The sequence below is a fragment of the Osmerus eperlanus genome, chromosome 6 (assembly GCF_963692335.1).
Source record: "Osmerus eperlanus chromosome 6, fOsmEpe2.1, whole genome shotgun sequence".
Taxonomy (NCBI): domain Eukaryota; kingdom Metazoa; phylum Chordata; class Actinopteri; order Osmeriformes; family Osmeridae; genus Osmerus; species Osmerus eperlanus.
Genome location: NC_085023.1, coordinates 10,579,246 through 10,597,542, shown reverse-complemented (window position 1 = coordinate 10,597,542; position 18,297 = coordinate 10,579,246). Strand labels below are relative to the sequence as shown.

Sequence of the window (18,297 nt, the reverse complement as noted above, 5' to 3'; positions counted from 1 at the left end):
CAGGGTTCCGGAAGGATAGAGAAGCTGACTTTAGTCTGCTTACAAGGACAGTCATTTGAGGATGTTCCATGAAAGCTATGTGCTCTTTTTATGGGTGTATAATTTATCTGTGCTTAGCAGTGGCACAGGTTTTGTATCTGGGAGATGCCCGGAAGCACCATTCAACTGAATTGTTTATTAGACAACCCAGACAAGAGGACAAATTGAGTCCCAGTTGTTTTATAATGCACAGAGAGTCTGCATATCCATCACATAATTTATAGAAGTGAAAATGACTGCCATTCTTTACAGATGCATTTTATTCCCGTCTGAAAAAAGAAGTGTAAAATTGAGTGGCCATCGTCAATGGTGAGGGTTGTTTGACAATATATATTTTTATCCACACACACAAAGGTACATCATTTTTATTTATTTACACAGAAATGGCTTACTCATAACTCCAAATAGTGCATCCTTTTTATACTTGTCAGCATAAATATATGACATTGATGTTATTTCTGTTCAAAAGGCTTTAAAGGAGCAACTATAGGCAATAACGGTATCATAAAATAGCACAGCATAAAAAAATACTGACATCTACTCCCACAATCCCCACACAGCATCTCAATACCTACAACCACTAAATGAAAACACCCCATATGTCCTTTAGGACGAAAGCTGCTCTATTTCTAAAGCACTTGACTGTATAGTAGGGTGGGAAGTTCAGGGAACGTTGATGGTCTTCCATTGGATTAATACATTTCATTATACATCCACAATGCAGTTTAGGCCTAATCCCTGGTTTGTGTATCTGATATGATCAGACAGGATGTTTGTGATTTACAGTCAAGCCTAGCTCAAAGTGTTCATATTAATAAGGACGTTGGTGGATTAAAAGGCCTAAAACCAGGCACATAAAATATGACAAAAAGGAAAAACAATAGAGGCTCTAATTATGATCAGAATGGGATTCAGTCGGAAAGCTTTGGCCATAAATTTCCTATGGTGCACCAAGGCACATATAACTTTAATACACTTCTTAATACACTGCTCTCTTAAGACCAAGGCTCCAAGCCTTCTGCCCCCTTCCACCCCTCACTTTCTCCCCAGCCAATCCTAAATAATGTGATATAATCCAAAGTGATTTCCCCCAACATGGCTGTCATCCAATGATAAGTCACACCAAGGTCCCTGAGCTCTCTGACAGCAGGGCAGACATGGCAGACATGTTTAATGTGGCCCAGGCAGATTTATGAATGCCATCAATCCATCCCAGAGGCTTCCCTGAGTCCCCCCTGCCTTGTCTCCCAGAGTTATTGATCATAGCGCGGTAAACACACACTACCATAACTACTGGATCATAGCGCAGCGCTCGACACGTGGATAGTCGACGCGTGCAACATTTAAAGTCAAGAAAAAGGAGGTTTACAGACCCCCTGTAAAATGAAAGCTGAATTCTGCAACACAGGCGAATCTTCACAAAGCATACATTTCTATCTAGGTTCAACGTATGAGGGTAGATAGTCAGTTAATAAGTGTGGAAGCATGCTCAATGTTTTCACTTTTCATTTAGAAGAGTAGGCCACTATACATCAATTGTATTGGTTTATTTTGAATGAGCGAGGATTTTTTTTTTTTTTACACAATTATATAGTTGCTTTTCAATAGTAGGTTTTCATGACATAGCCGGATTATTAACAGTAGCTTGTACACTTCTGCAACAAAAAGGCTTTACTGCCCTCCAGAGGAGACAGTGAATTCAGCACAAACAGAGTCTGTGATATCTGTATGTACTGTAACCTCCTCAAGGTTTTACTATGATTTGATTACTGATCTTTAAAATCTCTAGGCATCCATGCACACCTTAGAGTTGAAATCTCAAGGGCAACAGATTCAAGAAAGGGAAGCATTCATGAGTATGATAAAATAGGTACTGATCAAATTAGCAAAGATTCGTAACCTCAGTATTTATTTTGAGATCATCACAGACACATTTTCACTGAAATGTATGCTGCGAGGTTTACCTTTGAGTTATGCAGACACAAATTAAAGGTAGAATAATGCAAATAGCAAAGACAGGACAAAATCATGGTAAAAAAACACCGAAAAAATATACTCTATATTAACAGAATATATAAACAGAAATATAAACTTACCACTTTGGTATTTAGCTGAAGAATTCTGATCAGTTTTTTTGCTAGATTGGTATTTGGCACAGACTATTAAATATGTTTTTTTTTGTGTCTAAAATATACAGGTATATATCTCTTTATTACCAAATCCAATCTAAATGGTTTTTGAAATATCCTTCCTCATGCTATGCTAATTAGAAATATATACTTTATTGCTCTGAAAAACCAAATCAGCATTCCCCAATAAGAAGTTTGATAAAAAAGGATTGCATTGATAACAGCAAAGCATGCAATAATGCTGAGTGTGATGCATAGATAAGATACAGCGATTCAGTAAACATGTGTAAGCATGTAGGGTACGGCATGCAGAGCCCCCTTCTGGGAGATCCTTTGTGTGGAGGCTTCAGTCGCTCCCTCCACACAGCTTCAACAGCAGTTTCTTATAGTCCCCAGAGGTGTCCCCCTGTCCATGGACAAAGCACAAAACATTAGCCGACAAAACAACCAATGGTCAATATTACCAATAATTTTTTGAATTATTTTCTGTTTCTCGGTCATGTAGTAGTATCATAGCACAGGATAACACACAAACAGGCAAGTTCCTGTGTGTGTGTGTGTGTATGTGTGTGTGTACACAGCGGTGATACTTACAGAGATGTGTGTGTACAGCGACTTTCCATACATCCTCATGTACTCTTGGCGGATGTCCAGCATGTCGACTTCAGAACGAGTGACCATGATCCGAATCAGGGTTGTGTCCTTAGTCCCAGCACCCTGAGAATGAGCACACACACACACGCAACACACACATGAGGACTCAACAAATCCGACAAGGCATATTCTAACAGTGCTGAAAGATCCCATGGTTCGGCATGGCAGAATGCTCTCTGGCTCAGTGTCTCACCTTCATGGCTTTGTAGAGTCTCTCAGCAAAGTAGACAGTGGTATTCTTAATACACTTGACTGGAGCGCAGAGAGAAAAAGGGTTTATTACACCAGGCAGGAGCAACTAATCACCTTCCTGCACCACACACACCATCAGCAGCCATATAACAGGAGGGGCAGCTCAAGGATGGAACTTCAAACACAAACACTTCAAATCAGGTAAAAGGAGAAAGACCCTTACGGTTGAACATTAACCAACTCAATCAATCAATGTATAGTGCATTTGTTTCCTTAAACACTACACATATGATATTGTATTGTATAGTTGACGTACTGTACATGTTCCCGAGAATTTGGGGCTGAGATCACATGCAACAGTAAAGAATGTTATCAAAAATAATTACAAATCGAAACTGAATTATGAAATAAATGACTAAACATGCGTCGTGAAGACGGCAGACACTGCAAACCACAGCACGGTGAAATGTGTTTCGAGAGAGGATTCCAACTGACACACAGACAGAAATATTTGATGAATGTGTCAAACCAGAAGCATGTTACTATACCATAACTCTGAGCAATGAAAGCAAAGGGAAGAACAAGAATGTTTTAAAAACACAGGACCTTCACTTGTTGCTACAACAGATGTCAACAAAACAAACAAGATCGAGTTAAAAATAGAAAGCAGCTCATTCATCTTTCGGAAAATGGCTTTTGTTACGTCATGGTAAATCCTTTGTACGTGCATATAGCGTAGAGGATGTGATTGAGTAAGAATGGGTGTGATTCAGGGAAGACCTGTATGGGTGTGGGAGCTTTATCACGTGTGTGTGTGTGTCACGTCCAGAGGTGTGTGTGTGTCACGTCCAGAGGTGTTTCTTACCCACTGCTAGCATGCCACCCTCTAGATTTCCAGACATCTCCCTCTCAATGCTCTTCTCGATGTCTCTGCCACTCATCTGCTGGTACTCGTGGAAAACTGCGCACACACACACACACATTACAAAACACCGTAAGGGTTGGCTTTGTGTGGACTAGCAGCTTCATGCAGAATCTGAGACTCAGACAGGTGTAGCATGTGACCCGGTCTGTGGGAGCTACCTGCTCGGAGGTGAGGTTTGCTCCTGGCGCACAAAATGGCGTTGAATTTGGACTCATCAGTTCCCAGCTTGTTTTCCCCTGCAGCATAGAGGGCCTGCAGAAGGAAGTCATAAGGTACCTTACAGTGACTGGTATACAAATGTTTCATAAGTTTTTATTTCAGGCAGAGAAGTTGAAAAATGATGACTTCCTATAGGCACTATATACTGTATATGAGGTTAATAATTATTGCAAAAGAATCAAGGAATTACCTGGGCATCTTGTTTGGCAATGGAAATGTCCACAGTCTCTCTCTCATCCCGATTACCCTGTTGTCACAAACAGTCAGTTGTACATGTCAATTACACCCGTCTACACTGTGCAGGTAACACATATCCAAGATAACTAAAGCTCAGGAGCCGTTCAGAGATGTTGAGACAAACTGAGTCATGGTTTATCAAGGTGTTGTTTCTCATTTAAGATAAAAGTTTGTGAGCCACACCTGGGCCAGGGAGATTAGAAGTCTGCGGAAGTGTCCGGAGGTATCTCCACTGATGGAGTCTTCCAGTTTCTTCTTATACTCTGAAACAAGACATAACTGTCACAGAAAGCCTTCAGAACTCACCTACTGTCACGCTACTGAGGCATTCAAACCAGCTGTGATCGGTTGCAAGGTAAAGGCCGAATTATACTACTCCGACTCCGTTACGGACAGATAGACGGACGGAGTCGAACAGATTCGTTGAATTTATAGTACTCCGAAGGCTGTGGGTGCTGAAAACAATTCACCGCCAGAACAATAGGTAGAGCAATGTTTTTGAACCTTAGAGAAGAACAATGTAAGCACTTTAAGAAATTCCTAAATTTCCCTCGGGATTAATAAAGTATCCATCTATCTATCTATCTATCTATCTATCAAGAACAGGCAGTTGCTCTGTTAGCAATATGAAAATTGCACTCATACAACTACACATACTTACTAGGCCTACCTACATATGCAGATTATTCAATTTAATATTCCTCACTCTTTCACCCTGTAAACTGCTGCTAGCCGTCAATTTAAATGTAAATTGTTGTTACTATGTTATATGTGCTTTAAAAAATATATTTTATGCCCGTCTACTGCGTAGATGTTGCCTGCCAGGTCATAAGAATTTCACTGCTCTGATGACGCTAAGCTACTTTGACGTTAGCGGACCAATCACAGCCAAGGGGTATCCGTAAAATGACGGACGGACGGATAGTCAGGAAAACCAGGAGGTGCACGTACAGCTCTCCGAGGGGCTCGGAGAGGGCGTTCCACATCGGAGAGGGCGTTCCCTGTGTCCGTCTCCGTGAAAACGGAGTAGCATATTTCGGCCTTAAGCAGTATTATTTTTCTAGTGGAACAGATTTAACCACTAATTTGGAACTCATTTTCCCCAGAAATAATATTTCCCCAGTGTTGCGCGGTGCGGGGAGCATACCTGTTTTGTAGATCTCGTTTATCTCTTTGATTTCAGCATTAGAGCGAGAGGACAGGATCTCTATGAGACAGGCTTCATCTGTGCCTGCTCCCTGTTAGGGTTCCAAGCAAGAACCATGTCAGTTAGCTGAACGTACAGTACAACAAGCATAAGGCTCCAGTCTGCATATGTGACATTCTACATGTTCCAGTCTGAGTCCTGATTTGGGGAAAACAAACCTTTATGGCAGTGTAAAGTTCATATGCATCAAACTGGGCTGGAGTCTTCAGCATGGCCAGCACCAGTTTTTCAAAGTTTCCAGAAAGTTCTGACTTCAGGTCCTTAACAAGATCCTGTAAGGGTAGGAGGATACACGGTTGGAGTGACTGAATTCCACATTCAACTGGTGCTCCAAAAAAGCTTCAGAGCATAGCTATTACTGGCCCGGAGGACACCCTACCCTCACCCAAATTACTGGAAGTTATAGCAGCTGTTGTTTGGACATGTCTAGCTAGCAACCCACCCTGGGACTAGATAAAATACCCTAGAAAGTCATGGTGCTGTATACATTATCCTGAATCTAATGCTAAATCTGAGCAGATCGTTTTGGGGTAGTAACCAACACAGCTAGACACCTGGTGCTCAGTGCTCATCAGTGGTTAAACCTTCAATGGTGAGGATGATAATACAGGAGCTGGTGATAGATAGATAACTGCAATGTTTACCTTTCCATAGGAGGTTTTATAGGCCATGAGCAAAGGTACACGTTGCTTATTGGACCGACTCCCAAGCAACTCGATAATGGCTTGTTCATCGGTGCCTGTACAGACAAGCAAACTATGTCAAACCACATATCAAGTCAAAAGAAGTTTGGGTTATTTCCTTGTGGAGCTCTTTCAATGCTTACTAATATAATTGCTGTCAAGTATTCATTGAGAACATTGGAACTTCCTGATGCAAGACAATTATAACGACTCACCAAAACCCTTCATGGCTTTCCTCAAAACCTCCACATCCCTCAGGGGGTCTGCTCCTGGGAAGGTCTGGATCGTACCCCTGAAACCTCTCTGAAAGGACAATGAGGGGATTTCCTTAATATGGCCTAAAATCAGGGTCGGTAGGCAGATTCACTTCACATTTGGATAACCCGTGAACATCTATCAGGGACAGTCTCTTACATTGATGGCAGGAACTACAGGCATGGCTCCTCCTCCGTAGCCTGGCATGGATGGGTTGGGTGATGGGGCCCGCGGGTACGCCGGCATGGACGGATTAGGTGCTGGTCCTCCTCCATAGCCGGGCATGGGAGGGTTGGGTGATGGTGCCCGCGGGTAGCCAGGCATGGGCTGCTGACCTGGGTAACCCACCCCTGGCCCTCCTGGCTGCGGGTACAGGCCATGGTTAGGGGAAGGGGCCCCATAGCCCCCAGACTGGGGGGCAGAGGGGTACCCTCCAGGGGCTTGGGGGAACATGGATGGGTTTGGATTAAATCCTCCCATGGAAGCTGAGATCTGATTAGCCTGTGGTTAGAAGGAAAAATGGCATCCCATAAAAAGAGCACAGAACCAAATTGTTGGCATTAAATTAGCAAGCAAAGCGGATTACAGACAGCAATTATCAGATTTGTTTGTTGGAGAGAAAAGAAAACACTGTTTCGCACATTGTTCAACACGTAGACTGGGAATTATGACAGGAAAGAGAAGAAAGTGCATGCTTTTGAAGCACTGACAGAACAAATCATGTGCATGATTATATATTTCCATGCAAGAGGATTGAGAGGAAAGTTAACATGAAAGCTTTAGGATTAAAAAAAACGCTGACTCGGAAAAGTCTTACCGTTAAATAACTGGATGAGATTTCCAGTATAGGCTGTGTAAAGCTAACTGGAATATTCAGTGCAACCATCCAGTAAATTGTTTATTGAATTATGTGAGGTAGGATTTTATGTGTGCGTTCTGGAGTGAATTTTTTGCCAGACTTACCATGGCTGGAAGATTGGCTGGATTGAAACCGGGGTTCTGCAGATTGTCAAGACCTACGGTGGGAAACCCAGCGCCACCACCCCAACTGCCTACAACAGATACACACAAGACCAGATGTCATTTAAATCTAGCATCTATGAGAAACTACTGACACATTGTTTAAAAAAAATACTCAGAGTTCAGATCAGAGAGCATTCAATAACTAGAGAGGGTACAATTTCTGGGGAAATTGTAGGGTGTGCTTGCTTGCGTCGGTTGCAGGGGTCCGTTTTTGAATTACATTTTTACAACAGATATTTCTGTATATTTTATATAAAAATGCATACTTATTATTTATAAAGATTACATAGTCTTAAATGCATTTTTTTTGCTGCTCATTTACAACTGAAAATACGAGTGAAGTGTAGAATGAAATAGATGTCTTCTCATTTCACCTGCAAGAGGCAGCGTCATCGTTGAATCAAAACGAATAAATTTGGCAGACCGGTGTAAAAATTGACCTAATCTCTATGACTTAAACGTCCTTTTAAGTTTTTCCCTTCTCGTGATATTTTAAGGAATTTAGCCTACTCATATTGCATTCATTCATGAATAAAGAACCCCCTTTGAAGATTATGGTACGACGTTTCCGGCAGTAGAAGATGGAATCGCGATTCAAACAGTACCATCTGCTAACTAAAAATATGTCCCCAAAAACGTAATTAAGCTTGACATTTATTTAGTGGAAAATCGCTTTCATAAAAAGCTCACTGGTAGCGATCATTGTCAGTAACAACGCCAAGTGCGATATAGCCCTGTGTGGAGAAGCTGCCCCGGTAAATTGTACTACTACGGTACAGTACTAGACTACTGCTATGTTCGTCTTGGTAGCGATTGCGTTGGTTGAATTGGATTTAACGTTCCGTTGTACGGTTTAGGCTGAAATTAATTATTTTCATGAACAGATTGACAAAGTTTAGGCTGTGGTAATGAAGTTAAGGTTAGTAGATTTTTGATTTAAGTAAGGGGAGTGCCGAACATGTTCTGTCGCCGTTTGACTTCCTAAACAGCTGTGTAGATGTTTTTGTAGTGTCTCGCGTAGGCTACAGTACAGCGTTTCAGTGAGCAACACTGGTTTGAAACCACAGGTAATGATAATTTCACCAACAAATCGTTTACTTGTAATGTAATGTCATAATAAATCCTACAACGAAAATGTATTTGTGAGGAATGTTTATTTTAATTATTGAAAACAGATGCACCATAGACCACTGTAGTATGTGTTGCCCGGGCAACAGAGGCTAATGTCATGATGCTAATACTTCAGTGAAATAGTAAACTACTGTTTCCGAAAGTAGATGTACTTCCTTAACCCTTTGACGCGTACGAACACACCGGTGTGTTGAGAACTGGCTGGTCCCTGAAGCGTACCAACACACCGGTGTGTTGGAACGCGTCCTTTAGAACGTCCAATTTTGTTCAAAAACGTCACAATAGAGAGTTCAACATTAGCCTACATGTATATTATGAACATGTGTTTACCTTACCTTTACAAGTTAACCTTATCCATATGAAAACGTTCAGACAATTTAGTTTAGCTAATGTGAGCTAACAGCTAACCAAAAAATAACTCACGCTTCTCTCACTGCACCTAGTAAACCATGATATTATCCGTTTTCCTTGACTTGGTTATCACTTTCAACACATTTCACTATTGTATAACCAACCAGAGATCGAAATAATATACATACACTGTATATTTGGAGAAAGTTTACCTTTATTATCTAACTATATGAAATCGTTCAGACAATTTAGTTTAGCTAATGTTAGCTAACAGCTAACCAAACATAACTCACGCTTTACTCACATCACCTAGTAAATGTGTTGAACGTTTCAACACATTTTACTATTGTATAACCAACCAGAGATCGAAATAATAGATATACATTCACAAATATGCATCCAAAACATCCGACAAGCGTCTGTCTTTCGTCTCGTTGTGAGCTACTAGAGGCCATCTTTGATTTTTTTTGTGTTCCGGCAACAGACATGACCCTTGATGATGTACCACTTGACCCCGTACACCTCAGTATTTTCTCGTGAGAAGAGTAGGTTATCTCGTTGACCCTTTGACACCCACAATGCATTGAGTGCTGATCAAAACAAAAAAACATGGCAGCCTACATTATCGGTACTAGCCAAGTTAGCTTGTCGACAGCTACACTACGATAATATATCATATCCATTCACTGTGGATTCACTTGTGTGAATATTTGAAAATCGGAACAGTAATGACAGTACTAAGTTATTTTAATGAATATTTTAGTAAGTTAAAAAACCCACACAAACACGTTTCTTAATTTTTACCACAGTATCCCTTTACTCATTTCAGGTACATGTCCAGGAAAGGGTACAATCTTATGGCGTGAAATTAGTGCCAGGAGAGCGAGCTCTGTAAAAACGATTTGTAACTTGCAAAAAAGATTTGTGTCTCTGTAGAAAATGATTCGTGTACTTGCAAAAAAAAGTTTTGTGTCTCCGTAGAAGAAGGCAAGATTTGTGTACTTGCAAAACAGATTTGTAACTTGCAAAAAAGATTTGTGTACTTGTAAAAAAAAGTTTTGTGTCTCCGTAGAAGAAAAAGATTTGTGTACTTGTAAAAAAAAAGTTTTGTGTCTCCGTAGAAGAAAAAGATTCGTGTACTTGTAAAAAAAAGTTTTGTGTCTCCGTAGAAGAAGGCGGGAACAATGCTCCCAAAACCGTATAAGCCAATCAAATATAGCCATTTCTGTGTCTAGTATCATTGGACATTTTCGTCTGTCTATCACACAAAGAACGTCAGCGAATAAGAACAAAACTAGAATGCTGATGATTTCAATGGCGAGTCATTTGGTAAGTAGTTCAAAATATCCATGGGCATGTATCTTTAATGCAACATTTAAAGATTATTCGGTTAGCACACTCTTAACAGTATAAATTAATGGATAAGAGTCGTAGTAAGTTGAATAGTTTTTTAATGTAAATATGTATTCGGATATTTAATTAGACGACCAGTCATTAAACCTAGCATTAGTTGGACAATGTGCAGCTAAATGGCAGGGAACTGCCGCGAAATCACTCAATATAGTTAGTGGTTTTCATTCGAAATGAAAGCTGCAGTAAATAATACACTCTAGAGTGAAAGATCCATATCTTTTTAATTTATGCGCTTAACTTTCCCAGCCAACATTTGAGATCTATCCAGTGTGTCCAGCTCATGTTTAGTTTAGCATGGCGACTACACCAACATTAAAAAAACATGTAAAGTTGTGAACGCTTAGTATGATGCTTACCGGCTGCAATTTAGCTGCACATTGTCCAACTAATGCTAGGTTTAATGACTGGTCGTCTAATTAAATATCCGTATACATATTTACATTAAAAAACTATTCAACTTACTACGACATTAATTTATACTGTTAAGTGTGTGCTAACCGAATAATCTTTAAATGTTGCATTAAAGGTACATGCCCATGGATATTTTGAACTACTTACCAAATGACTCGCCATTGAAATCATCAGCATTCTAGTTTTGTTCTTATTCGCTGACGTTCTTTGTGTGATAGACAGACGAAAATGTCCAATGATACTAGACACAGAAATGGCTATATTTGATTGGCTTAGATGGTTTTGGGAGCAGTGTTCCCGCCTTCTTCTACGGAGACACAAAACTTTTTTTTACAAGTACACAAATCTTTTTCTTCTACGGAGACACAAAACTTTTTTTTACAAGTACACAAATCTTTTTCTTCTACGGAGACACAAAACTTTTTTTTACAAGTACACAAATATTTTTCTTCTACGGAGACACAAAACTTTTTTTTACAAGTACACAAATCTTTTTTGCAAGTTACAAATCTTTTTTGCAAGTACACAAATCTTGCCTTCTTCTACAGAGACACAAATCTTTTTTGCAAGTTACAAATCATTTTTACAGAGCTCGCTCTCCTGGCACTAATTTCACGCCATACAATCTCGTCATTGTCACGTTACATATCAAGGAATATCATTACCACAAACATTCAGCACACAGCTATAAAAAATATATACAAATTATTTAAAACCTTGATGCTGTGTAGGGGTAGGCAAGGCTTCCGTCAACATATCGGCAAAAAGGTACAGCATGTTTGAGTTGTGTGATGTACTGGCTATATTTAGGACAGGATCCACTATGGACATCCAGGATCATGAAGGGCTTGGGATTTCTGGGTCTGTTGTCATGACAAGTCAGATGGCTGAGCGGTTAGGGAATCGGGCTAGTAATCTGAAGGTTGCCAGTTCAATTCCTGGCCGTGCCAAATGATGTTGTGTCCTTGGGCAAGGCACTTCACCCTACTTGCCTCGGGGGAATGTCCCTGTACTTCGCTCTGGATAAGAGCGTCTGCTAAATGAGTAAATGTAAATGTAAGTCAACTGGCATTTATTGTCATCATATACTTACAGTACACAATGAAATGAAACAACATTCTTCCAGGACCTAGACAACTACAACAACTAGATTGAAAAAGATTGGTCCAACAAGACAAGATCCAATTTGTGACAAATGCCTCAAGACACCAATAAGTGGGGATACTCTGAATGTAAACAAGTAGGCTAGTGCAAGGGAAACTGTGAATGTAAACATAACCTACTAAAATCATATGTGGACATCAGTTATTGAGGTAGCAGCCATATGCAAAAAAAAAGAGTGGAGTGATGATGTACAGGAGCCTGGGGGTGCATGGGTTTGTCCACAATGCGTGTGGCTTTGGGGGTGCAGCGTTTGTGTTTGTGAGGGAAGAGAGATCCTGACTATCTTCTCAGCTGTCCTCACTGTCCTCTGGAGGCCGTGATGCAGCTCCTCGGGATGCTCTCTATAGTCCCTCTATGCAATGTGGTGAGGATGTGGGATGGGAGATGGGCTGTCAGCCTTTGCAAAAAATAAACATGCTGCTGGTACATCAAGGAATTAGGTGTTCGACGGTCTCGTTGATGTTCAGCAAGGAATGGTCACTTTGTGCTGACCGTACTTGCCCGACACCTGAGAGAAGGCCATGTACTATACATGGACAGTTTGTACAGCAGTGCTGTCATTTTCTGTCTCTTGGAACGGGGCCTGTGCGGGCCAACATTCACCTGTAAAATTAGAAAGGGAGATGTTCAATATATAGAAAACGGTCAACAGCAGGCAATCAAGTGGTGCGTTTCATTACCCTATGAAACATTAGTCATACATTGCCGTCTTGTCATTTCAATAGGTTGTTAGATTGAATAAGCATAAAGTCTGGTTTATTCTACATGTCGTCCATCAACTAGCCCTAGCCCAGATTTTCCAAACAAATTACACTTGCCTCTCATTTTTGCTTGAACTGTGGCCTGACAATAAATGAGGAATACATTTTCTATCAACACGGAAATTAATGACAGTAGATGGTAGCAAGAGATCACAAAACATAGCCATCAATATAGAATGGATGTCTGAATTATTGTGTTTGCTTTAATTTGACTAAACATGGCAAGTTAGTAATCGCTAGTTACCTGAATAATACCCTTTACTACGAGCTAGCTAGCAAAAACATCAGATAGTGGAAAACAACCACAGGTCATGCTTTCGTCTCAATATCATGCCACAGGTATGTGTATATTTTGTGGGTATAAATAATCTACTCACCAGAAAAGTTTCCCAGATAAATTGAAGCCAACCAAAAAAGGTTTGAAGGTATCCAAGCAGCATGAGCTTGCTTGATCGCCTTTCGTCGAGGTGTCTGGAAGTCATGTTCCAGTCTCGCCTATAGCTCAATTTGGTTGACGATCAACAGTTGCTGCTAATTTACTTGGCTATGTTACGTAGTTTGTGTAGTAGGATTATAACAAAGTAATGCAAGTGCATCTAGTCAGTCTAGCGTGTTACTAGGATTGTAATGTATCGTTTTGTTTTCGTTTAGCTGGCTTCCATCCAGTAACTTATTTTGTGAACACTGGCTGCGTTGCCAACTCAGAAAGTTTACGAGATGGAAGCCAGCTAAAAACAAAACGATGCATAGCAATCAAATTAGACTGACTGGATGTATCCGAATTATTTTGTATTCGTTATAATCCGACCACACAAACAACGTAACATAGCCTAGTAAATTAGCAACAGCTAACTTGTTGATTGACTCTTTACTACACTACGAGCTAGCTAGTTTGGCAAAAACATCACCTTGTGAAACACAACAGTTCATGCTTTCATCTCAGTATCGTGCAAACTATATGGGTGGTATCATTTGAGTTATACAAATACTTCAGTCACCAGAATAATAGCCAAAATATCTACTTTGAAGGTTTCCGCCAGTCCCCTGAAGCGGAAGAAATATGTAACGAGAAGGTGGATAAACAAAACAACCAATGAATGGAGTATTCGTCACTAATACGGGGTGCAAACTAGGTCAATGGAAAATGCGAACCGAGAAATACTGAAATTGTATAGCAATTCAATTTTAATGCGTCATAATCAATTTCTGGAACGTTGAGATTTATCCAAACTCACGCGCATAAAAAACTCACTCTGGGGGACCAGTAAAGGAATTTAGAACCTACGTGTGAAAGGGTTAATAAAATCAGCTTACATTGTACATTACACGTCACAATTGTGTTTCACATCACAAAGTAAAATGAGTAAATAGTTATCACCCTGGCCTCTTTGCTTGTGGCGTTTCTGCAGCTGCCTTGCAGTAAAGCTATAGTTAGCCTAGCTATCCCCCAAGTTAACGAGCTGCTAAACTAATGTTCTGCTAGAGGTAGTCACACGAGTTTTCGTGACATTAGTGACGTAAGTAGCGTCATTGACTGTGGCTAGCAAGTTAGCCACCGTTAGCTTTACTTTTCGCCACAAAAACTTAATTTCCACTTAAACCATACAACGGAACGTAAATCCCAATAGAAGCAACTCAATCGCTACCAAGACGAAACTTTTGACACCTAGGTTGTCTATGTAGGCCAAATATTGACTGAGTTTTAGGGGGGCAAAAAGAAAAAAAAGATATATATATGTGAGAGAACAAAGGTTGTGCCCTTGCCGAAGGCAAAGCGCACCCAATAAGGAAGTTAAATATAGAAGCTGGGAAGCAACCAAGGAACGAACCATCCTTATAGGCATAGAATAGTTCACAATTACCTGCTAGTCAACAGACAGAGTTTCAGCCATTCAGAATGGGGGGAATGTGATACAAAACACAAGCTGGACTGTGAGTGGTGAGTCTAACAGAGGACTATTTGAACAGACACACCCAAAGTTAAAGTTTAATCTAAACCTCATGATGTCGCAGTGTGACTCATTCTGAGAGCAACATGAACATGGTGTAAACAAGAAACCCCCCTCTCAACTAACATGTCTAATGTGACTTCCTCCCTACACCACATTCAGTAGATCATCCATGACTCCTATGAGTGCATCTGAGGTCTTACCTGCAGGGGGCATGGATGGGAAACCTCCAGCCTGAGGAGGAGGATAGCCACCAGGACCGGCCTGAGGGGGGTAGCCACCGGCCTGAGGGGGATAACCACCGGCCTGAGGGGGGTATCCACCGGCTTGGGGTGGGTATCCTCCGGCTTGGGGTGGGTATCCTCCAGCTTGGGGGGGATAGCCACCAGCCTGAGGGGGGTAGCCTCCTGCCTGGGGAGGATAGCCCCCGGCCTGTGGGGGGTAGCCTCCTGCCTGGGGAGGGTATCCACCAGCCTGAGGGTATCCAGGATAGCTCATGTTCTCAGACTGTGAGAAGAGACGAGGAAAGGGAGTCAGAAAGATAGCACACCTCTGTTGGTTGCAAAACAAGCAACACCACATGCTGCACCTTGAACCCTGGAATTTTACTTCACAGAAAGGAACAATTGTTAAATCCAAAAATGTTAGGGTTGGGTTATTTTGTGTAAAAAAGAAGACAATAATTTACCCTTAAATTCTGACTGTCCTATCTGAGGCATTGTATAGGCTAGGCTATATAAAATATGAATTAGAGATGCACAATATTAGTTGGATTACCAGCATGAAATGTTGACAACGAAACACTAATACTGCAGGTTATTTCACTATTATTCTCCATGAGAGGAAGATAGAATGTGTGGATTAGGCTACATAGCAATTATTTGGTTCCTCATCATAATCCAATGGGAGTCTTGTTCTATATTTGTATTTTAATGACACTGGAAAGTCTGATAGTCAAAAACATCACCCTGACAGCCTAAGAAAATGATGTTAAGGAGTGCCGCCCACTGGAATACAATGTCCCCTTTTATGACAATGCAATAGGCATACATGTCTAAGCCGTTCAGACAGTAACAATCCTTACTCCATGCTTGGATAATAAAAATAATAGGTATACTGGGATGGTATTTAGAAAAAACGGAACTTAGAAAAAACGGAACTTTAACGTTCTGGACTTTCTCGTCTAATGAACGTTTGCAGTGGTTTTGGCAAATATATATTCTGTGAAAACGAAAAATGTCAAATGTGCACGTTTCAGGAAGTCATGGTGAACTAGTTTATAGTTTAATTATATGTTGTAGGGTAGCCTAAGTCAGACATTTGCTTATATTTGGGAAACAAGGCATCGCAGCTATTTCAAAGACAAGGTTTGTGGAGGGCTAAATTCTTAATCTGGTTCTAAACTCTGAGTAACAACACCAACCCACCAAAAACCCGATCTCCTAACCTACACTTGTGCAAATTGATCGAAACGGACACTTCCTTGTCCGTAACTAAGAAAAGTCCGTCTTTCTAAACAAACACTAAGTCATGGTGCATACGGTGTCATACTAAAACTTCCCTGGGCGCGCCGCTAGGCCTAATCCTAATCGACCATCTGCAGTAGCCTAGGTTTAAATGTGGTAGCCAAGATCACAGCATGGTCGATATAAATCTTTAAAAATCGACTGTAGAACACAGAGATGAATACATTGTGGTCATTATTAATGTGTAGCATTAAATGTCTTGTTGGCCTGCGTACGGAAGTCAGCTAGCTGCGCAAAGCTAACTGGAAATTATGGTAGGTTAAAACATTTGAAACGATAGAATATGTTTTAGCGACGGATTGAGGAAACTCATCATCCCAAGAAACATACTAAATCTATGCTTTAACAATGTTGCTATTTATCATGTAAATAAATATTATTCGACACTTACTTTGTTAGGCAGAATATTCTTCCTACAGCGCGTATTCCTTCTGTAGTCCTGGTCTTGGAGGTATGTTTTTAAGGTGGGTGGGACTCATACTTTCCATGCGCTGTGAATGTCCAACACCCACTGACAGAAGCGGTTCACAGGCCACGCAGTGGTAACTTTTACTTACACATCAACACACATACAGGACAATAGACTCAACTGCCTCGTTGAAAATATTACTAAATTAATATGAATATTACCTTTCATCCCGACAGTTTTAACAGCGTATAGGTCTAGTGGTTGAAAGTAGAATATAACCTACCATGCATTTGGCATCTAGGTTAGGCTACCATTCATTTGACCATTTCATAATAAGTAATAGGCCTAAGCCAACTTGTGACAAATGTGTAAAAAATCATAAAAAATATGAGTAGCCTATTTAAATGTACCCTTCTGAAGTTTATTTAACCTTAAAATCTGCATTGTGAGTGCCCAAAAACACCACAAGAGGGAGCACGACTGAAGCTTTACGAATTTGATACAGATTTGAAGACTATACAGGGATTTGAGGAAACAGATTCGTTTTCTTTTCTTCTTTTGTACCTTATGTTCTTCTGCTAGAACAGCTATTAAAGAGTTGCAACTGCTATAGGCGATTGTAGTAGGCCTATGTGTTATGTCTATCATCAACTATAATAGGACTGAAATCATTTACAGTTTTAATTGCAGGCCTATAGTCTGTTGAAGTAAGAATGAGAACGTTTTGCTAGGCAATATAAAAGAAAGCAAAAAGTAAAACGATTGTTTCATTTGATAAACTATCAAACTGCAGAAAATAGCCTACTGGGTATAGAGACTACACTATTGGTAGATTGTTATTTCCCAGATTAACCAATCATTTGAAGACGAAGTTCATTCATATTCACATACATTATATACATAATTCCCATTCGTCTGCGTGATCCATGACGTAAACCAATACTAATTGCATAAGCAATGAGGTTTTCGTTGCCCCACTGCAAATAAAGGGAGATAACGGGCCATGGGGATCGGGTGAAAACTTTTTATATTGACATGTTAGAGCAATGACTTTTGTGTAACTGTAAAACTGGGGGTAGGCTCCCAGCGAGAGGAGAAGAGGTTACGGGAAGATAAAAAGGAACGATTGCCGTTGCTGGGTCTGGAAACGAAAAGTGAACGGCTAAAAAGAAGCATTGGAGCAAGATTCCCGAAATTGAGAACAATCCAAGAAACAGTGGTGGAATAACCAGTTTATCCATTTGAAAGATGAGCTTGTTGTCTGCCATAGACACGAGTGCCTCCGTGTACCAGCCAGCACAACTTCTCAACTGGGTTTATCTGTCTTTACAAGACACTCACCAGACCAGCGCATTTGACGCTTTCAGACCTGAACCCAACTCATCCCACCCGGATCTCAACTACACCAAGACTCCCGCGGCTGATTTGGGCTCTTCCCTGAACTCAAACTATCTCAACAACTTCTTTCAGCTCCAGAGGAATGAGGTGAGTCCTAGCCTACTTTACTCTAATTGGCATAAAGCAAATAATCAAATGCCGTGAACTAATTGACTTGTACTGGTAGCCTAGGCCTATAGCCTTGCTGAGACATGATTGGCAGTGATTTTCAAATTGGAAAG

General features: G+C 40.6%; 2 protein-coding genes across 4 annotated transcripts in view; one reads left to right on the top strand and one right to left on the bottom strand.

Moving 5' to 3' along the window:
- Positions 1–388: 388 nt before the first annotated feature.
- anxa11a (annexin A11a) lies at positions 389–16,799 on the bottom strand. Of its 2 annotated transcripts, none has more exons than XM_062463419.1 (15): positions 16,661–16,799; positions 14,947–15,250; positions 7,504–7,592; positions 6,700–7,041; positions 6,501–6,588; positions 6,247–6,341; positions 5,761–5,874; positions 5,543–5,633; positions 4,579–4,658; positions 4,349–4,405; positions 4,098–4,191; positions 3,880–3,975; positions 3,016–3,074; positions 2,763–2,885; positions 389–2,574 (listed from the first exon to the last, which is right to left on the bottom strand). In XM_062463419.1, exons 2-15 carry the CDS (start codon positions 15,239–15,241, stop codon positions 2,515–2,517), a joined length of 1,683 nt encoding a protein of 560 aa, XP_062319403.1. In that variant the 5' UTR covers positions 15,242–15,250; positions 16,661–16,799; the 3' UTR covers positions 389–2,514. The 2 variants fall into 2 exon arrangements, with proteins under 2 accessions (XP_062319403.1, XP_062319405.1); XM_062463421.1 differs by having other exon boundaries at positions 6,700–6,903.
- Positions 16,800–17,657: 858 nt separating this feature from the next.
- zcchc24 (zinc finger, CCHC domain containing 24) overlaps positions 17,658–18,297 on the top strand; it is a 28,866-nt gene continuing 28,226 nt past the window's right edge. For both annotated transcript variants that reach the window (XM_062463417.1, XM_062463418.1), the window contains exon 1: positions 17,658–18,163. In XM_062463417.1, coding sequence (XP_062319401.1) covers positions 17,927–18,163 — 237 coding nt within the window. In that variant the 5' untranslated portion in view covers positions 17,658–17,926. The remainder of the gene's footprint in view (positions 18,164–18,297) is intronic.

What these genes read in the sequence shown, in the direction of transcription:
- anxa11a (XM_062463419.1), bottom strand. Translation starts at nt 15,241, where the DNA reads ATGAGCTATCCTGGATACCCTCAGGCTGGTGGATACCCTCCCCAGGCA. An exon ending in CTGTAGTTCCTGCCATCAAT is followed by an intron (nt 6,589 to 6,699) that starts GTAAGAGACTGT and finishes TTGTCCTTTCAG; the next exon opens with AGAGGTTTCAGGGGTACGAT. An exon ending in GGGTGGCATGCTAGCAGTGG is followed by an intron (nt 3,075 to 3,879) that starts GTAAGAAACACC and finishes TCTGCGCTCCAG; the next exon opens with TCAAGTGTATTAAGAATACC.